Below are 25,465 nucleotides of genomic sequence, written 5' to 3'. Positions count from 1 at the left end.
CAGGAAGAAATGTAACTAAAAATCTGTTTTGTCAAAGAAAATGATTTGTGTAAATTCTTGTAGTGCTCTTACATGAAGAATTGATACAGTGTTTTTTAAAGTTATGCGAACAGGTATCATGGTATACCTCACTGAATTTTAATGTACTAAATCCCTTGCTAAGTGTTTACTCATATAAAGTTCTAAGTAGTGCTTCAAATGTTGTCTTTTAGAGCTGTTCAGGAAACCACGTTTGATCTGGAGGGAGATGTTCACAGTGGAACAGCATTACCAGCAAGCAAGGTATTGTATTATAAGTCAATAATAGATAATGAAACTTCATGCTAGATCAAAATTATATTATCAGTAGTATTTGTGCTGCCTGTCCTTCTCCCCCAGCCGTTTACTCTTTGGATTGGATTAATTATCATGCACACTTATTTATTTATTTACTTATTCCTCACAAGACCATTTTGTTTCTCAAATGGGCATTTGGCATGCATTCTTTGCCAAGAATAGTAACATTTTTTTCCTCTTAGAAAGGGAACTGCTCAAGCCTGGAATAATCTGATTAATCAGAGAGCACGTGGGTAGAGATAGATCCATGTTAGAAATGTTTTATTAACGTCTCATATATGTAGCCCATGACTGTAGCATCTGTTATAGGGCAAATAAGTGTTTTATATAAAATATGAAAGTGTTCGATGTCAAGTTTAACTGGGCTTTTAAAATTTAATGGATGTGACTGTTGATTTCAATAGAGCTCCTGTATACACTGATCAGAGAAACAGTCTCTGCAATCATAGTTATAAACATTTTATGAGGTGATAATCTCTTTTTGCTTTCTTTTTACATTGTCTTTATGTTAATATATTCTGTGCCAAAGTTGCGTTTTCCAAGAGTAAACAAACTGAGTAAAATGACACAATGGTGAATGCCTGTTCTAATCGCATGCCACAGATGAAAGGAAAGATTATTTCAGCAGTATGAAATATAGCAGTCCTCACAGAAAGGACTTTTTCTTTTCTTTTATTACTGCTATTATCAGATTGAAATACTTATAAAGAAACTTAATGGTATGACAGTGCAGATATTAGTAATACTCTGATAACTTTTAATTAAACTTTTCTTCTTTTTTTTTTTTTCCTCTTGTCATAGATCTCCGATTCAGTTTTTCTCCTCTGTAGCTTTGACTGTGGTAATAGTTTCTTGCATCTCAGATGCATTTTTTAACTGATAGGAATTTGCTCAGTGACATTTTGAAGAGAGAAGGAAAAACAACAACAACAAAAACCAAATGAGATACTAAAATGTCTCAAAATTGCTCTGAATTGGAGTTTCCGACATGCATGATACTATGTAGCGTGTCTCGTGTAGTTTTTAAATTCACTGGAGAAATACTTTAGTGGACCTATGAAGCTTGGGAAAATGTAACAGTTTCGAACTGTCAGGCAGATTCTCAAACTGCACTTGTTTGTGACTTGTTACTTAACTCTTGTTAGATCACTGGTGTTTCACTGGTTTTCTAACAGTTGCTCTTACAACTTTTTATTTGGAATATGATTGATTTCATTATAGTTCCCTAAGACCTAGTGATGAAAAGTGATTTACAGTTTGACATGTCAGTACTGAAAAAAAATAACATTTAAACTCTTGCTTAAATCCTCACGTTTTTTATTTTATTGTGTCGAAGCCAATTATTTAGTTGTGGGAATTTCTTAGAAAATGTGGAAGCCCTTTGTATTTTGTTGATGCTTGTTTCTAATTTTTTATACTGAAAAATAATTGCTGGAATTTTCACTGCTTCAAGCAGTGCTTTTGTTCCTCTTTGTAATAGGATTTGACATGTAATTGGAAAGCATAAATTAAAATCTTCCTCAGCACTGAGTAAAACCAACTTGTTTGTAAAAACTCGCATGATTTGAGTTGCCCCTTGTTATCCTGGAAAATTATATACTTTCTACAAGATCAGACTTTTCCTTAAGGAAAGGATAAACTGTGGCATGGATCAGTAGTGTAAGCACCTGGAGCTGTAGCCAAAACAGAGTTAGGGGAATATAACTAGTTTTAAATCTGTAAATACGTTTAACTTTGTTCATGAGAACTCTCTTTCTTTGTGTTGATATCTATGCTACTTTTAAATAAGATATTCTAAGTTTATGTATATTCTGGCAATATATTAACAAAAAGCTGCTTCTAGCTGGCCATCGGGATCTTTTGATTTGCAGGTGTGCTCGTCTGTGTTTTTGTGATGAAAATACTCACTGAGTTACTGTATCATGTGCTGAATTCTTCTTGTCTGTTTTGCCATCGCTTATCAAAGCCTCAGACTGGCACTTCCTTTTAATAGTGCCAAGCATGAGTACTGACTAATCCTTTGTCTGCATGCTAAACACCTGTCCCACTGTTCTGAATTAGAGCACCAGCAGGCTCGATGGTGACAGGACATCATCAGCATCCAGCACAGCCGAGCGAGGAATGGTGAAGCCCATGATTAGAATAGAACAGCAGCAAGATTATCGCCGACAGGAAAGCAGGTAGGAAATGGATAATCTGTTACTTCTCATAATGGAGAATACTGCATCAGCAGTGTTGAAGTGTAATATTACCTGATACCATGCTTACTGGAGGAAGCAGACCCTAAGTAATATTCTGTGCCATTCCTAGACATACCCTAACTAGACTTTCAGGCTGTTTTAGCTCAGTGAAATTAATTTCGTAGAGTCCATGGAGTTTTCTATAAAAGCAGTAGGTACCTAAAATGTATCTGGCAGCAAAGTAACAAAGCAAGTTGGTTAACATTGTATCATAGAGTTGTTTTAACTTAAATTTCCTTATTGCAAAACTTAGTGTTTCTTTTGTATGTGTCTAGGGAACACAGAAAATGATAGCTTAATTGAAGGAAAGCCTCGTTAGTGTAGCTAAAGTAAATAGCTTGCTGTATCTGTTTCTAGTAGAAAGCTGCTTACTGTGTTATATGTGGTTAAAGTGATGATTACATGCCAAAATTCTTAAGCTTCTGTATTTTTTCCTAAAAATATACTTAACTTCAGAGAACAGCCCAATTAATATTTTTTCTTAAGAGAGGAATGAAACGTGTGCTTAACCTTTGCAGACACCAGAAAGATTTTTTTGTTTTGTTTTGTTTTTGTTTATCCTCAGTGAATTCTTTAATGGATATTGGTTGGAAAGAACACTTCAGTTAGCTTAAGTGAGGAAGTAGTTTTGGGGCTGCTGGAAAGAATTCTGTGTCTTTGTTGCATAGCAACAGTTGTTTGCAGATAGAGGTTAGATTTTTACTTCTGTTTCCTTGCCACAAAAAGAGAACAAATAAGTTGACCGAGTTCACATCCATGTTGGACGATATTAAAAGTAGTGAAGTACATTATTTTTGTAACTGGTTCTTCAGGTGAAGCTTCATTCACTTTCTTTCATGTGTCAATGAATAATCCATTATTTGAATCCTGTCAACAGCAGATGGCAAACTGATCCTATCAGTCTGCCATATTGTGCAAAACAGGACATTCATCAATAATGCAGACTCCACAGTTCAGTTCTGTATTGTGATCTGTTGTGGGCAGAAATAGCTGCAATGATTCTAGAGGACAGGTAAAGAAAAGGAACGTTTTGGGGAAAGATGTTGTGTCAGCATCAGTACCAGTATTGGAGAAATCTATTACAGAGGATTTAATATCTCCCATGTGGATTGTTTGTATCAATTCTTGTCTTCCTTCTATAGACCTCAGGATACCCATGGACCAGAACTGATCCTACCTGCCAGTATTGAATTCAGGGAAAGCTGTGAGTAAACTGCAATATTACAAACACCTAATTATTGATATGTTTTTCTGTAGTGTAATATATCAGACAGTTTGAAAACTTAAATGTCATTTAAGTAAATGTTGAAAAGAAAAACTGTTGAACAGATGATAGTTTATCCACTAATTAAATTGATTTATCTGGGGAGGATGAGGAGGTACTGATATTGAGGTGAGTTCAATACAACATCTACTTTCTAGTTGCATTTGCTATCTTCATATATTCAGATTTCTTTGGGGAGGGTGGGGATAAATTCTACCTCCTAAAGAGTACACTGAGTTCATTCATTAATGTGGAGCCCTCTATGCCTTGGATACTGGATTACATCATGATCAAAATCCATGTTATATAAAATCTGGTGAAAGATCAAATTTTCCTTTAAGTACTTAAACTTTTGTCATCTTAGTCCCCCCCATTTCTGAAGTTCCAGATCTGGTAGAAAAACATCCTCTCAGAGATTGTCCAGACTTCACATATTTGAAACGAAGTAGTTCCGTAAACAAGAAAAGAGAGATTTTTAATAGTCTAAAGAATCAAATAATAAGGGAGCTTTATTGGAGTATGTAAGAGGAACCTTGAGTTTTCCTGCTCCCTTGAAGATACGCATTTTCAACAGAAGTAGGAAATAGTATAAAAATGTTTTCCAGTGATCAGGCTTTCTAGCTTTGTGTCTGTTATAGTGCTTAAGTAATTGTAATATGTAATAGATGGCTAATTTGAATGTCTATATATTGCTGCCCTCTCCCTACTTTCCTTCTCAAAAGCAAGAATCCCCTCCACCCCAGGTTATGAAATTGTTTAATTTTATTCCTGTCTTTTGGCTTTATGGCATATTGTTCTTCTCCTCTTTCTCCACAGCTGAAGATGCCTTCTTATCTGCCATTATAAATTATACAAATAGCTCGACAGTTCATTTTAAACTGTCACCCACATATGTTTTGTATATGACATGTCGGTATGTATTGTCAAGCCAGTACAGACCTGACATCACTCCTACTGAGCGTACTCATAAAGTTATTGCAATAGTCAACAAGATGGTGAATATGATGGAAGGAGTCATACAGGTGAGTTTCTTTGCAAAAATATGTCAAGGAATTTAAATATGCTGTAGATTATCTGGTAACCTTAGTCTTTTTCTTAGGGTTTAACCAATCAGTGCAGTCAGACTGTACTCATTTCCCATGTGAACACTTGTTTTGTGTCAATGACTAATGTGAGTTGTAAGAACCTCCTGGGCAGTGTGGGAGGCTAGGGGAGGGACTGTTGTTCTGAAGATATGTTCTGTGACAAGTTCTTCTGTTCTCTAGAAGATAAAAACTTTGCAAGCATTTCTTGCTGTGAGCTGTTCTGGAACAAGTTGGATATACTTACTACAGAATATCGGGGTGTTTGCAGTGGTTGATGTGTGAAATGAATGTATTAGAAAGAAGTGTGACTACTGAATTTTGATCTTCTTACAACTTCTGTAACCACAGAAATGGTAATAAAGCTGGACTTTTTGAACCAAGCTATCACAATTGCCCTGTAAAGAGAAATATAAGATCTCAAATTGTCCAGTATGTTATTCATGGTGTGCTGTTATTGCTATTCTATGGAAGAGTTCTATAGAGGCACAGAGAGAGTTCTATTTTGTATAGGAATACAGGATAAGATCCACTGGGTTGTAATGAAATTAGACAATACCCTGCATAATTGAAATGTTGATGAAGTGTAGTAGACATTTCCCAAGGCATCAGTGTTATTTCAGGTATCCTTTCTAATTAATTATTCTAACATGTTTGTCTACAGGCTTTCCCCAGAGGAAAAATTGAAATACATTTGTATATTATTAAAACACACATCCTTGTGGCAAAAAAAAAAAATACTGCCATAGTTGCCGATAGAAAACAAGGACTCTACTGTGCTAGCCTCTGTACAAGCATGACAAATGCATTAATTCTGCTGTAAGGAATTCACAAGGCAAATGTTAGACAGGAGGTTGATTTAATAGAGAAAAGGGAAGTAAACATCAAAATAGTGGCATGAAGGTCATAGCAAAGCAAAACTGTTCAGCTTTTGTTCAGATTTTGGAAAGACTTAGTGGAGTTCTCAGGAGGGAGGATGTTGTAATTAGATAGTTCTGTAAACAGTTGCAGCAGGCACTCACGTTTCACAAGTAAGAGTGGGAGAAAACGCCAGTGCTAAAGACAATTTATAGTAAGAAAAAAAAACAGTCTTTCATGTACATGTTGAAGTTGATAAGTGGTTGAAAGATGGTCAGAATATGAAATGAAGAAATAGTTAACTGCTTTGAGTTTTGATGCCATCATAAATTGATATTTTATACAATTGAGATGGTATTAAGAGCTAATATATTCACTTTCTGCTGTACAAATTATCTACACGTGGAAGACTGAATTTGTTATGTCAGAAGGTAGATTGTGGCAGTAGTTGAGAACATGAAATGCAGAGAGTTTGAATGTAAGCAGTTTACTTGGGAGGGTGGAAGGGGAACACTGAAAGGGTAGGCTTCAAATATAATCTGGAAGTTACAGGACTGAATCAAAGAAAATGACTTTTTATGCAACTGGTGTAAAGTAGTAGCAATGGCCCAAAAAACTTGGAGTGAAAGGGATTTGGGGACAGTGGTAAAATAAAGATAAAGCTCTGCATTTCCTTTTGTGTTCAACTAAAATGGATAACTACATAGTTGCTAGAAGATACTAGAGAGGCAAGCTTAAGCATCAGTTTTCACTAAAGAAAATAAAGCTAGAAAATGGAATAACTGTGAGAACAGTAATTTACAGTACTGAGAATGATTTCCCAAATCAAGTTGAGCCTTGTGGTTGTTGCAAGCAAGTGTTCTTTGTGTAATCCTGCTGACAGCATCATGAAATTATTAAATGCAAGTGCCTGTCTGGTCTGTCCATTGTGAAAAGCCATTTCTTCTGCCTTTCATCTCTGTAGCTGCAATCTCATCTCCAATATGAAGTTTAGGGGGGACATCAACAAGGAAGGTGGTAGCTGAATTTGTGTTTTGTGAAAGAGGTTATCCAGTTTCAAGAAATAAACTGAAGAGAGCTCTAGTTTGAAACTGAAGAAAATTGGGATAAGCTTCTTCAAATTCCATACTGAAGAAGCTGGTGACGGCGGGGGGAAATAGGAAATGACAAATGCAATGAAAGAGTAGAACATCAGTGGATATGAAGGCTAATGAACTGGAGACAGTAAAATAAAATAAGTTCTGAAGCTGGTTTAATTGATTCTGATGCTTGACTTGGTGATCTTTAAGATCTTTTCTGACCTAGATTATTTTATTCCATGATAGTAAAGATTGGCCAGGAAGAAGTAAGTATTGTGGACATATCTTGTAGGTTTATAACCAGTACTTGCTAAGTTCTGTCATATTACTTCATCTAGGCTGTATAATAAGTGTTTACATTGACTGGTTGTCACGGTCAAATAACTGTGATAACTTTATGTATCACAAATGATTTTTTTTTTTTTTGTATGTCTTTGCTGTAAAGCATGCCTACACTGAAAGAGATCTGAGGGTGTGAAAGCTGGAGAAGACAGATATTGGGCAAGGGTAGAGACTCCCAAAACAAAGCAGAAATAAAGGGAGAGTGCACAAAACCCTGTACTGTACTGGAAATATAAGTTTTGATCTTAGTTTTGTCTGCCTTAGATCATAAGGAGACTTGACAGCTTTCTGAAGTAACTCAAGAAATCGTCTGCTAACAAACTGATTTTGTGGCTTTCTGTAGACTTTGCATTAGCATATGTAAATAATATAACTACTTCACATAGTATAGGGTCAAAATTGGAGAGAGGTGTGAAAAAGCTCAGTACTTTCAGTAAAAACTATGGGATAGAAAATTCACAGAAGCAATCCAGTACTGTGTATTTTAATTTTCAAATCATTCTGTGGCATTTCTGATCCTCTGCAAGTTTTAACGTCAGTTTTCAGAAAGAGCACATCCTTTTTTTTTGTTCTGAACCAGCCCATCGTCAGTCAGTTGAGAGCTCCTTGGTCCTCTTATTGGAAAGAGGAAAGAAATAGAAAGGCAGTGGCTATTTATTTATCTATTTAACTCTTACTAAACTTGAAACAGTAACAGCAAATGGCACGTCAGATATTTTACATCTAAGTTTGCTGTAATGCAGGTGGAGGAAGAGTGATATAAGAAAGCCAAAAGAATGAAGAGCTTAGTTTTAAATAATCAGATGGACATATCTGATGTAGTTGTGTGGAGGTTTTTTTTTTAAAATTTGTTTTGTTTTGTTTACTCAAATGAATGTAGCTTTCATACAAGTATTTAAGAATAGTGTGGTATTTAGTGTGGTATTTCATTTGATTCTTTCTTTTGTTATTTAAAACACTGTTTTTGTTCTTTAATTGAAAAGCCATGTGTTAATCTGTGTTTAGATGTTTTATGTTAAATGTGTTTTGTGTTTTTGTTTTTTATTTGTTTGTAGGTTTTTTTTGTATTTTCTGTTGCATTTTTTCTTCTAGTGGGGATTTTCTGTCCCCATTTGTGTGTGTACATGGTCTTCATTGCAGCAGTGAGGGCAAGTAGCTCCCTGGCTCAGTTGCTTGTATAGCTAGTTACCCTGCTGCCTGTGGTGCACTGAGTGTGGAATAACCAACCAACTAGTCTGGGATGTCGACTAGTTCGGAATGTCAACAGGGCATTCCTTAAATTAATTATGATGTACAGGCACTTCAGCTCTTAGCTGTTGTGTTACTAGTCCTATGGAAGTAATTCCTTTTTTCAAAAAGGGCTCAGTTGCATCATAGCTACTGATTAATGCATCTGTGTGTAAGTGTGAACATAAGTGTTGTGCCTTCATATTTAGTGTTTGATTTCTAAAGCTATCATGATTGTTCACAAGTTTCTTTCTTCTATTCTGTTTGATTTCCTTCGTCCGTTTTTCTCCAGGAGGTAGACCAGGTTGATCAGGTAGGATATATTGCTGGGAACTGATCCTAGCTATGTTGGCTTAGCTCAGTTTCTCATGCTGCTTCCATATCAAAATACAATACTCAAACAGCTGGACTTGACCGGTTCATAACACTCATTCAGCAACTGGAACATGCAGTACTAAAATCCTTTTTTGACTTTGCAACTTTTACGGCATTCCATAATTTCTGCTTAATGCACTTCAATGTGGATATGAAATGACCAAAGTTCTTTTTCTTCCCTTTATTTTCCTTTTTTGTTGTTTGTGGTTCCTATTCTTTGGATTTCATCTGAGGTTGCCTGGCCTGGCATTTGTGGTCGGGAGATGGTGAGATAGATCAGTACTTGATACTGTACCACCTGGTATCAAAGCCAGTGAGTGCAGCATCAGGGTGGCAGGGGGCCATAGGGAATATGTGCTTCAAAGCACACAGATTACCAGATACTGCATTGACTTAAACTCTCAGAACGATGTAACTAGATGCTTGTGCCACGGCTTCATTGACACTGCTGTTGGCAATTTAACAGAATTCTGTGTGTTCAGAGAACATGCTAAAATTGAACTTACCAGTTACAACAATTGCAGTTCTGTATATAAACATTTTGCAAATATCTGGTATCTGAGGTATGTTTGGTGAAATGGGAAAAGGTACTGGTCTATCTTTTGGAGCCTTCTTAAATTGCAGCATTTCAGCAAAAAGCTATTTCTCTGTATTATTTCATGCTTCTTTCTACTTACAGAAACAGAAGAATATTGCTGGGGCACTTGCCTTTTGGATGGCAAATGCATCTGAATTACTGAACTTTATAAAGCAGGACCGTGATCTTAGCCGAATCACTGTGGATGCTCAAGATGTTTTGGCACACTTGGTTCAAATGGCATTCAAGTAAGGCTGTTGAACTTGTTTCACTTAACATTCTATACGTTAACATGACAGCTTTATTCCTTTATTTTTTTTAGAATAACGTCATGTTTTCCTCAAATTTTAGTTATAGTAATAGTGTATTTTATATATTAAATATCTGAGAATAGAACTTATAAGAGAGACCAGACTTTAGCGTACAGTTATTTTGCTTCATGAATGTAGATCGCTGGGCTATGCCAGGAGTTCCATCTGAATCGCTTTCATACGTTTCTTCATTAAAAGAATAAAGGTCTGTTTGGATTTCCCGTTTTGGCAGGGGAAGTTTGGTAGGTTTTGTTTCTCATGACTGACCAAATAAGGTGTTGGGAGGACATTCGTTTTTAGTACTACATTTCTATAGTTTTCTATAGTACATGCTTTACATTTTTTTTTGTTAACATAGCTTTAACCTCAGGGCATTTAGAGATCTGCTTAATAATTTATAGCTCTTTTTTTTTGTGCTAGTTAAAGAAATGTTGTTTAAATTTGTTCAGTTTCGCATAATCTAAGGTTTTTATAGAGGCATAGGGAAAGATTAGTTATGCTGCTGGTAGATAAAATATATAGGCGTAAATATTTGTGGGCCTGTAATATAATGAACCTTGTGCTCTTCAGGGCTTCTAATTATATTCAAAATCTACTCCTTTCATAATTTTCATAAATACCAATTTACACAATGTTTTTCTTAAAAACAGTGTAAAGAGAGGTGTAGGCTTGGGATAAAATCAACCTAGGCTAGTCAGCTCAAGTAATTACAGTGCTGAAATTAATGTTTGGAGAATCATAGAATCACAGCGTGGCTGAGTTTGACGGGGACCTCTGGAGGTGATCTGATCCAACTCCCTTCTCAAGTAGGGCCAACTGGAGCCGTGTGCCCAGGACCAGATCCAGAAGGCTCAGCATACCTTGAATGGCCCTAATCAGGGGATCCTTCCCCCCCTTGTAGGATGTCTGTTTTAGATGCAGTCTTTTAATGAAAGTGATGCAATCACTGCAAGTTCCAGATTATTGAGCAGTCTGTTTCATTCATGATGATGTGTGCTGTTTCTTAGTGCCTTTTGGAAGAACAAGTAGAAGTTGTCAGTGAGCCCTACAGATGGATTATGTTCTGTTAGTAGCATTAAAATTTCTTGGAAAAACATAATTCTTATTTATTTAGTAGCTTGTTTAATTCCTATTTTTTATTATCATTGTTACTCTTAGAAATGTCTACATAAAGAATACAGTTCTCTACTAAGCACTTCAGATGTTTTAACTGGTCTCTCTATGTCCTTTTATCAAAATATTGCTTGGATCACTATTGTCACATACATAAGATCGATTTTAGAAATCTTGTAATTTTTATGATCTCTCTTCAGAAACATTCATAATAGACATAAAGAAGATTTTAACTTTGTTTTTTCTTTTTTATTTCTGCCTCCCTTGCAGGTATCTAGTTCATTGTCTGCAGTCAGAGCTTAATAACTACATGCCAGCATTCCTTGATGATCCAGAGGAAAATAATCCTCAGAGGCCTAAAATAGGTTAGACCACTTGATCTCTTCTTGTATATTCTAAACCATACAATTATTGAGTAATAAATAGAATGCTTCTTACAGTGATAAGATATATACAAGTTGCCCTAACCCTTGAGAGTTATTTGAATCAATTTGTTATGGATGATAAGAAAGGACAGCTAGGACATATGAATGATCTGTATTGGTTTTTAAAATCAGAGAATAATATAGATTGAAGGGAACTTTCATCTAATCCAACCTCTCTTGCTCGAGGCAGATTCAACTGGATTGTGTTGTTTAGAGTATTGCACAGTTGAGTTTTTAATCTACACTGAAGGATAGAGATTCCACAAGATCTCCAAGTAACCTGTTTTGATATTTGTCCTCCCTTGTAGTGAAAATACTTTGCGTAGTTGGAATTTCCAGTGTTCCAGTTTTTGTTTGTCACCTGTCATTCTATGCTATCACTGTGCACCTTTGACAGGCATCTGTTTCTGAGCCCTCCCATTAGACAAGTGAAGACAGCAGTAAGCTCTGTTCTTTACTTGCTCTTTCCTCAGAATGAACCAAATCTAATTCTTTCTTTCTCCTTTATGCCCATTCCTCCAGCCCCATAATCATCTTGGTGTCTCTCTGCTGAATTTGCTCCATTAAATCAGTGTAGAGAGTCTTAAACTGGATGCTCTGCTCCAGGTGCAGTCTTGTAAATGCTGAATGGATAGAAAGGAAAAGTTCCTTCTGATGGCTACGCTGCTTACTTAACAGCTCAGTATGGAACTGGTCAACTTTCAGGTGGTTTTATGCAAGGCTGATTTCTGTATGGAGAACACCCAGCCTGTATGGTTGCACAGTTATAGTTTTGCAGAAGCAGCAGATGGAGTTGCCCTTGAACTTCATGAAGTTCCTGTCAGCCCATTACTCCAGCCTGGTGACATCCTTCTGAAAAATAACCTTCTGTGTATTAGACTCCCCAAGTCATTAGAAAAGTCATTAAGCAGTATGAGTCCCAGCATCAGTCCATGAAGGAAGTTACTTAATATTTGGCTACAAATTGTACTTTATATCCACAAATCCACCAAGTACAGTAGTATAGCCAGTTCTCTACCTGAGTTATCATCTGCTGTTTATCCAGTCTTATCTCAGTGTTTTTACTACTAGGATGATGTGGAAGAATCCGACAAATGCCTTGCTGAAGTGCAAGAGAATGCACACTGCTGTTACCTTTCTACTAAGCCAGTCATCTTATCGTAGAAGGCAGTTAGGCTGTTTACACACAAACTGCCTTTGGTAAATCAATGCTACCTCTTCCCAAACACCTGATATGTTTTGAAAATGGCTTGTGGAAAGATTTATCATAACCTTCCCAGGGACTGAAGTTAAGCTGGCTAGCTTGTAGGTCACTGAACTTATTCTTGCCCTTCTTGAAAATGGGTCGATGCCTCTTTCTGGTGATCAGAACCCTCTACCCTTGCAATAGTACTTCAAAAATTATAGGTTTGTGATAATATCAGCCAGATTCCCTACCCGTTGAAGGTGCATCTTGTAGACTACTGTAAGTCCAGCTAGGTAAAGAGGTCCCTTGTTCGATCATCCTCTACTGTTCTGCCCACAGCCTCTGCTGCTAAGCACAGGGACCTTACCAATGAAAACTAAACACCAACAGCAAAAAGAAATTGAGTACTCAGCCTTTTTTGTTGTTGTTGTTTTGTAGAATAAAAAAGAAGTCCTCTGTACTAGATACTTGGCTCCACTGAGCAGTGAACTCACATTTTCCTTAACTTTCAATATGCTGCTAGTGAACTAAATAGCATCCTTTGCTGCTAGTTTCAGTATTTGCAGGTATTTGGCTTTTTAAATGCCATACTTGCAGTGCCTCTATATTCCTGTCAGGCAGCCCATCCCCACTTCCACCTTTGTAAACCTTTCAGTTGGGAATTCCTTGTTTTCTGGTGTGTTCGCTTGACTTCACACTAGAACTGACTGTACTCGTGCTTTGGTTCTAAAAGGTCAGCCAGCTATCTTGGGTCCTTTTGCTCTCTAGGGCAGACTCTCATAACTGAACAAGCCACGATGAATAAGTGAATCAAAATGTGCCCTCCTGAAGTCCGGGAGTGTAATTCTACTATTTGTATTATTTCTCTCAAGCGATGTACATCTTAGGGACACTGCAGTCAAAGCTGCCTTCACCTTTCACATCTCCAGCCTCTCCCCAGTTTCTGAGTAATAGGTCCAGCAGAGCACTTGGTAGCTAGTGTGTTGTTCACTTGCCCTTACTTTTGTTCCAGAAGTTAATATATAATAGATACATTTCAACTTTCAATTGAATGTTGCTCAATCTTGAAAAACATTTAAGATACATTTGAAGCAATAAATTTATTTTTGAAACTGAGTATACCTTAAATTCATGCAGATTCTACCTAGCATTCTCTAACCTGAACTGAGTATCCATATGTATTAGTATTTACAGCCTAAACGAGTAGCATGTGCATTGCGGTATGTGAATGTGATTTGCTTTGTTCTATCTCCATAGATGATGTGCTGCACACATTGACTGGAGCTATGTCCCTTTTGCGACGATGTAGAGTGAATGCTGCACTGACTATACAGCTCTTCTCCCAGTTGTTTCATTTTATCAACATGTGGCTTTTTAACAGATTAGTTACGGCTCCAGATTCAGGGTTATGTTCCCATTATTGGGGAGCTATTGTTCGTCAGCAATTGGGTCATATTGAAGCCTGGGCAGAAAAACAGGGTTTAGAATTGGCTGCTGATTGCCACTTAAGCAGAATAGTGCAGGTGGGTGTATTTCTTATTAATACTTCCTACTTAATTCTACGCTTGAAGATCGATGTTTATATTCCTAGAGAACAGCACGTGGATGAACATAGTTTGTAGGAATTTACTCTGAACCATGGAGAAAACGTGTTTTCAATATCATTGATATTAAAATTTTGAGGTGATTTTTATATAAATTTTATTTAACTAAAATTTGTTATTTTAGCCAACATGCTGTTCAGTTTCTGTTTATAATATTGATCTTATAACTATGCTAAAAAGAGATGAGTACCAGAATAATCAATACACATCATTTGTGATGGGTTTAGTGTTCATATGTCTTACAGACACAGGTGCTTCAGGTTTTTTTATTTATTTAGTAGTTGATATGGGGATATTTATGTTGTTTTTGTGGCAAATCTGGCTTCTCACTTTGTCTTCTCTCTTTAAAGCTCACAAGCAAGACTTAAGGTTTCATTCTGATTTAAATTTGACTATTTTTTCCCCTCAGGCAACCACATTACTCACCATGGACAAGTACTCACATGCTGATGTTCCAAATATTAACAGTACTTGCTTTAAGTTGAATTCTCTACAGCTACAAGCTTTGTTGCAGAATTATCACTGTGCTCCAGATGAACCACTTATACCAACAGTAAGTCTCTCTGTCACTTGCTGTGCTGTTTGACGTACCTCAAGAATATAGACCTAAAGTAAAAACAACGTGGCTGAAAACAAGTATCTTGTAGATTGATTTGCAGTAGTTACCAGAAGAGCCAGAGTAGTTTTCTTTTCATACAATAAGCAGTATTGGTGGTAGCAGCTCCTTGTCCACCCCAATGTTGTACATACATCACTTTAACCTAAGCAGGATATTACCAAAATTTCTCATACACGAAATTGGAAAGTAAGGTAACACTGTACATCTTGAGCAAATTCAGAAAGGTGTTGCTGTACCTTACAGAAGGTAAGGTGGTAGAGGAGAGGCACACCGAAGCTGAGGCACTAAGCTCTCAGTTGAATTCATTCTCTGCAAAGGCTGATTTTCTCAAAGGTATGGATACATCTATTTATTAAATCAAAGGTACTAATACAATGTCTATAAAGGTCTTAAGTTTACTTACAGCTTGAATACAGTTGATTTTTTTTTTTTATTTATTGTCTATCAAACAAGAAAGTCTTTAGCTAAAGCGTATATCATATATTTCCTGTTTACAGATAGGTAGAATTCCACATTTTATTATTGTTCTCTAGGGACCTCCAATGAACTATAGTGCTAAACATGATAGATTTTCTTTGTGTCAGAAGGAGGATTTACAGTATGGCTAGTTTTTCCTGTTGTGGTCATGGAATCATAGAATGGCCTGGGTTGAAAAGGACCTCAAAGATCATCGAGCTTCAACCCCCCTGCTGAGTGCAGGGTCGCCAACCACTAGACCAGGCTGCCCAGAGCCACGTCCAGTCTGGCCTTGAATGCCTCCAGGGATGGGGCATCCACAACCTCCTTAGGCAACCTGTTCCAGTGCGTCACCACCCTCTGAGTGAAAAACTTCCTCCTAATATCTAACCTACATCTCCCCTGCCTCAGTTTAAAACCATTCCCCCTTGTCCTATCGTTATCCACTCTCATGAACAATTGTTTCCCCCCTTCTGTTTATATGCTCCTGGTCAAGTGCTGTGTACTCCTTGCTATGAAAGAGGCATGTACACTCTAACTTGCTGCTGTAAATCTGAAAAGTTTCAAGACTTAGAAGTTGTTCAAAGGAATACAAATGCATTTACATTTACATAGTTTAGTTTGATGTAATTCTTTTAGAAATTAGTACCTTTTATGATAAAAAGGCTCTTCTTAAAGAGCACTTCCTAAAGACATACTGGATTTATTTGACTTACTCCTTGAAACTTGCTGAAAATGAAGTTTTGAATGAGAACAATTGCATGAGTTTGTCGTGACTATGTGCCTCGTTGCACCCAAGTCATAAAATTGTTTTACTGGACTTAGAGGTTCAGAGAGGCACTTCAGTGTAACAGGGATGAGGTTAAGACCTCACACCTGAATCTTTGGTACAGTTTGGTAATTTATATGGATTATCTGTAGCAGCTTCAGATAAATGAATTGTATTAGTTACGGCTTGTTGCTAGGAAAATCACACATCCGTGGGAGTTCTGTTCCAGAAGGAATGCTGGTTAGCTAGGGGTAAAGATACTTTTAGGTAATGATTCTTCCTGCTCAGTCAGATACAGGGGTGATTTCTTGGTTCCTAAGGCAGATTGTGTAACTTTGAAGACACTGAGTACTTGAGAGTAATAAGTAAGATCTTTTCAAAAGTTTCCTGTAATTTTTTTTTATTTCAGTAATTCAAACTTAACAACTGAAAATTTTTGCATTAAAACTTTTCTTTACCAGCGCACAGTGGTTAAGGTAGCAGAAAAAATGGAGGAGCTGCTTAGAGAGAGAGATGAAAAGGCTTCTTGCTCTTTCTGTTGTGCACTCTTTTGGATGAATAGAAGAATATAGAAACGCAGCATGTTGCTTGGGCCTCTACTTTTTGGGAACTTGTTAGGAATTTGATTTTTGTTAACCCGTGAATTAATTTTATCCATCCATGCAACCTAGTAATAGATACCTTGTTGAAATCTTATAGATCTTTGAAAAATGTGGAAGGAAGCATACTGTGCACTATATGCTGCCACAGTAGCTACATTTTGAAAAGCATAGCAGTTGCCCAGACCTTTCTGCGATACTAAGCAGAATAGCTGAGCACCAAATGTAAAGCCTGCAGCTCTTTGCTGCACCTTGAGTGATTCTGCTCTTTGTGTCAGTTTAAAAATAGGTAACTATCTTACAGGGTCCTTTACATTGCACTGAGCTCACGGTAAATGTAGAATTAAAGACATTAAAGAACTATATATATATACGCCATTGGTCCCTGGAGCTGTAAATCTTGGTATACATGAGTTGTATATTTCTTTTTTATTTGTTTAGTTTTACAATGTATACTCAAAAAATTCTCAAAATTTTAAGGTTGCCTGTGATTCCATCTTACATCTGCACATGCGTGTTCTATACTGCATGCTTTTCAAATGCGTTTCTCATATCAAGTAAAAACATCTACCACAGGATTTGGAAGAGCTGGAGTAAAAAACAGATGACAAATAATGTAATGCAGCATCCATTGTTTACAAAATAAGCCAAAGAACTTTTATATCTGATAAGTTTCCCAAGATGTCTTCTTTAAATCTCAGTATTTTCTACCTGTTAATTTTTTTTTCCTTAATGAAAATTATCCTTTTATAGTAACAGCGTCTTTCTACCTTCTGTCTAGGAACTGATAGAGAATGTAGTAACTGTTGCAGAAAATACGGCTGATGAACTCGCTCGCAGTGATGGCAGAGAAGTCCAATTGGAAGAGGATCCTGACTTACAACTCCCTTTTCTTTTACCAGAAGATGGCTATTCCTGTGATGTTGTCAGAAATGTTCCAAGTGGTTTGCAAGAATTTTTGGATCCCCTCTGCCAGAGAGGTTAGTTCTGTTGCTTTACAGTAAGTTCTAAGTTCTAGAAATTGTTCAGTAAACAAAACCCTGCTTTTAATGGCAGAATTGCACTGCATATTAAAGGGTCTAGGCAAAGCTTCATCTTTGCCAAATGTATGCTGGCACTAATTAGCTAGACTCCGCAAAGCAGATTGCCATGGTGCTGTCTTATTCCGAGTGCTGGTTGCATATGTTCTGAAAGAGGACTTGATGTTTCACATCTCTTGAGTTTGGTTGGTACAAGTAATATTTTGCAGCTCTTTCTAGGAGCTCGTCGTGTTTTCAGATAAATACATTTTTCTAAGAAGCAGCAGCTGTGGAAGTATAGGATTTTGTAGGTATCGTAAAATTGCAGCAGAGCACATAATTGTATCTAAGAGGAAAGATTCAACATACTTATAAAAAGATAAATAATTCCATTAGTTATTTCGTGGTGGCAGGCTATTTGATTTTAATTAATCTCTTGACCAAATACCATGGCTGTGTTAACGTTACTTTCTCCTTCAGGTTTTTGTAGGTTAATACCTCATACACGGTCACCAGGCACATGGACAATATACTTTGAAGGTGCAGACTATGAAAGTCACCTGTCACATGAGAATGCTGAGCTTGTAAGTATTAATTGAGGGAATAATGGTGAAAACTGAATAGTGATTTCTCGGCAAGCCATTGTGCTATGTGTAAAGTGTTTTTAGGTCTTGTTAGGAGGAACGGGCTTCATTGTTAAACATATAGTTCATGAGTGATCTGGTGAATTTAAGGAACTGTTTGCAGCCATTTGTAGCTCACTGTTTTCCTAATTCTCATGTAAGAATCTGTTTGTTGTATTCCCCCACCCTTGGAGTAAACAATGAAGAAAATCCTTTTAAACAGTGGCAGAAGTGTATATAGACGTGTATCTGTAAATAATTGTTAACATAAATGAACTTGCAGGCTGCTTTATTTTGTGCAGGCAGTTACCAACTAAATACTTCATAGTAAGCTGCGATCTAACACTTTCTCCTCCTAGATTTTGAGTGAAAAAAAACTTTAGTTTTCCTTTTCATTATAGTTGCTAAAAAGGACTTCAAAGCTTCATTTCCTCTGTTCAGAACAGAACGTTTTTTAGATGACTTAATGCAGTATTGAGTTTTATTTGACTTTGAGCTTTCAGAAATGAAAATTTTTGAAACTTTCTTTCAAGTCTTTAACTCTCTACCTTTTAAATTAATTAGCCCCTTACTATATTTGTAAAATTATCTTCCAGATGCAGTATTAAAAACTGAACATCTTTCTCTGCTGAGTCTGAACTTCAGTTTTCATTAAAAGTTACTGTGGTTCTACGGATGTTACATTTTTATGCATTAACATTTAAAATTGTGAATCACTAATAATCTTTTCACTGAATTAGAGAAGGAGATACAATTGGTAGATTTCTTAACTGTGGCAGTATTCAGAACACAGGTCTAATATTTGATAAGAACACAGATGTAATGCTTGAATACTTTATGATGTGAATTCATATTAATCTAACATTAAGAGACTTTACCGTGAAAGTGGAATTCCAGGAATATTGTCTCAGGTGAGATTTAGAGATCTCCTGCTGTTCTAGCAACTTAGTTTTGATGGTAGATTAGCTGTTTTGTAAAATAATTTATTTAGCCTGTCGGGATATGTAAACTCTATTGTTTCATCTTTTCTTGTTCGATAGGCTCAGCCTTTGAGGAAAGAACCTGAGATTATAACTGTAACACTAAAAAAACAAAATGGAATGGGCCTCAGCATTGTTGCTGCCAAGGTACGGAAGTCAGTTTAAGTGTTATGGAAAAAATACTTTTTAATCAACCCACAGTGGAAAATATTAATGGAAAAATCTGTTTTCCTTGAGTTTTTCATGCACATCGTATTGATCATCATTTTATTCTGGCTGGGGAATGTTTCTGTAAGTTACACAGTCATAACGATGGAAGAGAGAACATTATATGGATGTAGTTGTTATGACGTTTCAAGCTCTACTACAGGTTTTATTCAGTGTTTTTCAGAGCCAAAAATTGGCAGAGATATTAAAGGGAACGAATGAGTAAGCTTATCAAGCACTTCTGCTGGAAATAGCAGAAGTAATCTGGGAAAGAAAAACAGTAAATAGAAGAAACTGTGTGCAGTAGTTTTTGTATTAGATGAATGGATAAAAATATTTGTATACATTAAAGTTCATGTACTTTCTGCTCATCTTTTGCACAGTATGCAGCTGCATGTATGACAGGAGTTTTGCTCTTTCATAGTAGAGATTATACTAGTGTCTGCTGCTTCTATTGTTGGTAATATATGGAATGTACATACAACTCCAGCCACCAGGTGGAGGACTCCCCTAGTTGGCTAATTTTTCTTTATTAACTGGGTCACACAGCAAACATAAAGTTTTGAATTTGTTGTGAATTATGTAACTGTGATACCTAAAAGCCCTTGTTGTAATTACGTGATGTATGACAGAACAAGTTATTCTTAACGTCTCTGCAATCTAGTACAAGAAACTTTTCAGAGTGATCTGTTCTTCCTTGTCATAGAGCATACGGGTTGAATACGTAATTGTTTACTGCTTTTAAGTTATTTCACATAGTTATTCACTTCTACGCAGAACGTTTTTTTTTTTTTTTTTTGCAATTTCACTCATTTCATAGTCTGTTCTTGAAACATCTATTCTTGTGTGGTATCAGCTTCTAAAGTTATTTCTGACGTGTAGAGAACTTCCACATGCTATAGCTATATTTGGCAAACTGCTGGCAGTTATTGAGAGAGCTACTCAGGACCTGACAAATGCAACTCACTGGTCTGCTCCTGCTTTTGTGGAGTGGGTTAATAATATGAGAAGAAGATACTGGATCTTAAAGATATACCAGCTTAAACCTCTGTCAGACTTCTGACTTGTATCTGCATTTCTGCTGAATGTTACAAAATATGCAGTGGAAATTATTTTCTTCACTTTAAACTGTGATACGAAGTTTCTGATACAGAGAGAGGCAGGGTGTTAAAAGTGTGGAAAAATTTCCATTTTCACTGGAGCTGTCTGTCTTCTTTGTTCCTAATCCTTCTTCCTTGTTTTAACAACTGACACTTCCATTAGCAGTACACAATGGTGCTACTTGTCAGCGTGTAAGCTGTTTTGAAATGTAGGTGGTGGACTTTTTGCTTGTTTGTTTTCTTTGGTTTTTTACAAGTTATTTAACAAATTTCATGTTAACTCCATGTCCTGATGAGTGATGGAAGCAGTACTTCCCATCTTCACCGCGTACAGCTGCAGAAACATCTGGTGGTTCAGGCAGTGATTGCATGTCATCTTGCTGCAGTATGCGTGCCACGCTATTGGAATTTTGTTTTTAGAAAGGTTGTCTTTAATCTCAATCTGAAATAAGCAAGAGACAGATCGTTAGTGTATGCAGAACAGAAATTCTCATTTAATTTTAAGACAGCGGGACATTGGGTAGAAAACATTGTTTTTGCACTGTGTTGAAATAAGTTGCACTGGTAATTAAATAAGTTTATTTTCAGGAGGGTGTACAGTACTTATAATAATAATAGAATGATTTTTTCTGTAATAGACTTAATAAATACAGCAGGCTAGGGAAGAATAAACAGGCATCGATTCTTTTCAAGCTGACCAGGGCAGGATAGATTAGAGAACTGAGTGAGTGATGCTGAGAAGATGGTAATAATGGGGGGATTTTTCTTCTTTCTATTGTTATCTTGTTGACATTTACTAATAATTATTCTGACACATGTCAGGTGATGTGTTTCTTTCCAGCATAAAAATGAAAATTTTCATTTTCTCCTTTGCTGAGGCAAGAAGCCTGATGTACTGTTTGTTAAAATGTTCTAAACTTTAAAAGTAAAGAGGTTTTTGTAATAGTAAATGGTTGGCTGTCAGGTGTTCATGTGAAGAAATGAAAACTCATACTCAATTTCAGAAATACTCAGTTACTGCTGCCATGCACAGGATCCCTGTTTGACTGTGGACCCAATTATGCTTGTTTAAATCCTGGTTTCCTGAGTGCTTCAGAACTGCTGTAATAAAAGTAAATGCAGTGACTGGTCAATAGGTGGCACTGCCCCAAACAGTGAAGCGCAACTCTGAAACTTGCTTAAGAAAACAGTTGTTTTTCTCCTGGGATGTGACAAAATAGTTGCTGTCAGTAGCATGCTGTGAGAATGCTTTGTGTGTCAGTGCTGACCTGCCTGTCGTGTCAAGTCTTAATGAACTCCCAGTACATGTTTCTGGCTTTGTATAGAGCTGGCTAAAATGTGGGTGGTTGGTATTATAGAAATGGACAAAAAATTCTCAGGCGTCTGTAAAGGAAAATAATTTCTACCAGCTGTTGTCCCTGTGTGGTAGTCTGCTCATCTTTGAGGAAATATCTTATTCATGATTTGATATTTCTTTCTAATTAGTTTGCAGAGGTTAGAAAGTCTGTACCAATTCAGAGATTTTAAAAGAGGAAGTTGCATACTATACTTTACATACCCCTCTCACGCTTGGTTTTTAATTACCAAGTGACCGTCACTCCTTTTCTGCAGCAATCTGAAAAGGCTATTTGCGTTTAAGCAGAGAAGTGACACAAAGTGCGCTGGTATGCTGAGCACCTGCGTATTCTTAGGATAGAAGGCTTCAATTTGTGATACTAGCAGATTGCAAACACATCGATGTTAATGTAAAAACAAGAACAAGGAAGGTGAGTCGAGGAATACAAAGTGTTTGGAACCCTGTTTTTGATCCTCTTTCTGCCTAGTGACAGGTAGAATGGTGAAGTGCTTTACTTCTCTTTCATGGCTACCCGCATTTTATTCAACGAGAAGTTTCACAGGCCTGCCAGGAATGCCAGAAAGAGCATGACTGCTGCACATCAGCTTGTTCTCTGTGCTTTAAGGGTGTTTTCTGAGGCAGGACAGCCCCTTTGAGCAACCACGAGCTAGCATGTATGCTGTATGCATACATACCAGATAAAACAAGTCTAGTTATGAAACAACTGTTAAGTGCCAGAGCACTGTAAACAGTGTTGTGTGTGGTTGCATTTTTGTTTAAGCTGGAAAAAAACCTTACAGCATTTCTTAAACTGGATGCTTTATACACCATTTTTCATTGTGCGTGTTAAATTGTATAACCTCACGTGTTAAGCGACCTGAAATGTTAACTTCTTTTTCTGCCCTTTGGTAGGTGTTGCATGTTTTCCTATAGTAATACTCCTGTAGGACTGTTAGCAGTAGCTTTCGTAATCAGTATATGGAAATCTAGTTGGTAGGAGTGGTCGGGCACGGGGAAAAGTAGTGCTTTCTGAGGTTGTGTGCAGAATTTGGTTGATCTAACCCTGAAAGATGTTTTGATGTTAAAAGCTGCCTGACTCCCGACCACACTGCGGTTAACCTTTTATGAAATCCAGATGATTTGGAAGCAGTGTGTGCATGCAGTTTACTTTAAAAATATATCGCTTTTTGGAGGCTTTTGCATGTGACTTCTTAGCCATCTGTGGGCCAGCACATTACTTCCTGTTTAATTTGGAGATTTTTTTTTGTCTTTTCTACGAAAGGGCTGCCTTTTTGTTTTTCTAGCAGTTTTCATAGTTTAATAAAGCTCCTAAAGTAAATGAAAGTCAGAACAGCATAACTGATTACGTAAGAGTCTGAATATTGTATTGGTTATAGCTGGTGTTGATAAATGCTGTACTGTGTCATAGCATCCAGCGTGGAGTTATCTTGATGGGTGTCTTGGAAAATCCAGCAGAGTAGAGCGGTGTTTGCTGTAGAGGGCTGAAAGAGAAGTGGAGAATTGTTGTTTTTTTTCTTTCAAGGATCTGTAGTCCCCGAGATCAAAATGTGGTTTTCTGTTGTTGGAAGAACAGAATCCGTGGTAAGTCTGTTCAGGTTTCTGTTGGGACTGTCTTTCTCTTAAGTTTTAAATGCTGTCCTTGTACTTCTTCCTGCTCTCTTGCTTGTTTAAACCTGCCAGTAGTTACTTGCTCGTGTAGCAACAATGTAATATAGCATGCAGTGAAATACAGTCAGATGTTAATACCTAACTTTCCAAAATGTAGAGAAAAAGCTTAACTAATCTTTAGCTAGTTCTTGATATGCACTTCTTGAATTTGTGGAAGTGACTATTAATATTTAAAGTTTCAGGTATGATAACTACTGTTTTACTGTGGAAGAGCATGAATAGCATGACCTGTGATATGTTTACTTGTCATATTAGTTGGCTTTAATCCAGATTGCTCTAAAAGCCTATTTTCCACTTAAAAGTCTTACTTGAAAAAACTGAAATTGACATCCCAAACAGTATATGTAGGATTTGAATACTTTGTAGACCCTTCGGAAAAGACCAGAACATGCAAAGACATTCACAGAGTAGAGGCATGTAAATTCTGTTCTGACTGGTACTATTTAAGAAAGAGGATTCCAGTGTTCTGCAAGTGATACAGCAGATTTGGTGATGAATCTTCTCGTGCTGGTTATATTCATTAATAGTTCTTAAAAATATATAGCACATTACTACTTCTTACTCTCTCGTAATTCATTAGTGTAGTAGAGGAAGTTACCTTAAAATACGTGTATGCACATTAAGGTATGTATGCATGTGTATGTCCCTAATAGGATATAGATCAGAGTATATTTTCTAGGTATTTTTGAAAGATAGATATTTTATTAGCGCTTACTGAAATAGGATAAGATAAAGCTTCTTTTTAATTGAAGCATTTTGAACATTGAATGGAGCAGTTCATAAATAAATAGACTGGGGAAGGAGTTTACTTCTTTTCAAAACAGTTGTGTGGCCTTTTAATTGTACATAACTTGTATTATTTGACAGTCTTATTTGTTCTTCGGAGTTAATAAAGTCGCTGTAAGTTGACATTTTTCTAAAGAGTTACACATCATTTTAGATATTATGATCTGAAGTGTTAATTTTAAGGAGAGTTTTAAACTACCAGGAATGTCAATTTCCATATGAAATTGTCCTGAAAGTTTGTTCTACAAATATTTGTGAGGTGATATACGTAAGAGTAACAGAAGTTTAAAATATTTTTTCAGAATTGAATTTTGTTTTATTTACATGTAATGCTGATAATATAACATACAGATTTGATTCCTTCACTCTGAGTTTGCAAGTACAGACAGTTGACTTTTTTTTTTCCAGCTGTTTGTTAGCTCTTTACTAGTGTTCCAGATCTTAAGACAGAATTTCAGATACTTCAGTATTTCCTCGTAACAGCCTTCTCACATCTGCACATTCTACGTACTTCAGGAAAATCTTCAACTTTGTCTTCCAACATAAATTAATTGAAATGCTTGAGTAGGAAGTTTTAGAATATTTTTTTTAATGTTAGATACTAATTCACACCAGCGGTCTGAACGATTGATGTTGCCTTAACAGACTTTTTAAGAGGATCTTAAAGTAAAAATGTATTATTTATTTGGCATTCCCACCACAGATTTCTTGGTCCCGTGGGAATAAGATAGTATATTACCTGCCAATTTAGTCTTTATAATGAATGAATAAGCAGATAGGTATTAGTAAGCTGCATCTTTCTTCTTGATTCATAACTTCCAGAGGGATTTTTGGTTAAATTTTGATGTATTGTAGGAGTCCCATAAAATGTTGCTAATGTTTTCATATGCTGTGTAAAAACCAAAGCTTGTGCCAGTGCTGTATGACTTTTTCTCACTAGTTGAGGCCACAGCTCTGCTCAAGTACTTTCTTCTTGTTTACTTGCGTATATTTAGATTGATATTGCAAACAGATCACCTAGACATTTGCACTTCATGTCTTCTGGAACAAGCTGTTGGTGTTTTTATTTTGTTCTTGTTGTTATCTTGTTCTGTTTTTAATTTAAATGGATGTGCCAGTTTCTCCTTGAACTAATACCTTCTATATGTGGACACTTGATGGCAAAACATGAAAATTACAGTGTACCTAGTCTTTAATCAGAATTGCTCTAGCAGACTTCATTCAATTCTGGCTTTCTAATAACTTACAAAATGTGTTTTAAAT

The 25,465-nt window shown here is 36.5% G+C and overlaps 1 protein-coding gene across 16 annotated transcripts in view; it reads left to right on the top strand.

Annotated features, from left to right (window-relative positions):
- The window catches only part of AFDN (afadin, adherens junction formation factor), a 118,744-nt gene that overhangs the window by 57,871 nt on the left and 35,408 nt on the right, over nt 1-25,465 (top strand). For 9 of the 16 annotated variants that reach the window (XR_002436551.1, XM_021390302.1, XM_021390301.1 and 6 more), the window contains 12 exons: nt 213-282; nt 2,398-2,516; nt 3,719-3,780; nt 4,657-4,862; nt 8,721-8,741; nt 9,483-9,628; nt 11,075-11,169; nt 13,673-13,938; nt 14,429-14,572; nt 17,244-17,442; nt 17,962-18,065; nt 19,145-19,231. Coding sequence is in view for 15 of the 16 variants with exons in the window: in XM_021390302.1 (XP_021245977.1) it covers nt 213-282; nt 2,398-2,516; nt 3,719-3,780; nt 4,657-4,862; nt 8,721-8,741; nt 9,483-9,628; nt 11,075-11,169; nt 13,673-13,938; nt 14,429-14,572; nt 17,244-17,442; nt 17,962-18,065; nt 19,145-19,231 (1,519 nt within the window). In the remaining variant the exon portion in view is untranslated. The remainder of the gene's footprint in view (nt 1-212; nt 283-2,397; nt 2,517-3,718; nt 3,781-4,656; nt 4,863-8,720; nt 8,742-9,482; nt 9,629-11,074; nt 11,170-13,672; nt 13,939-14,428; nt 14,573-17,243; nt 17,443-17,961; nt 18,066-19,144; nt 19,232-25,465) is intronic. The other 7 variants (XM_021390306.1, XM_021390311.1, XM_021390310.1 and 4 more) reach the window with 1 other exon arrangement.

This window comes from Numida meleagris, chromosome 3, assembly GCF_002078875.1.
Source record: "Numida meleagris isolate 19003 breed g44 Domestic line chromosome 3, NumMel1.0, whole genome shotgun sequence".
NCBI classification, from domain to species: Eukaryota; Metazoa; Chordata; class Aves; order Galliformes; family Numididae; genus Numida; species Numida meleagris.
This window is presented reverse-complemented; position numbering and strand designations above follow the sequence as displayed.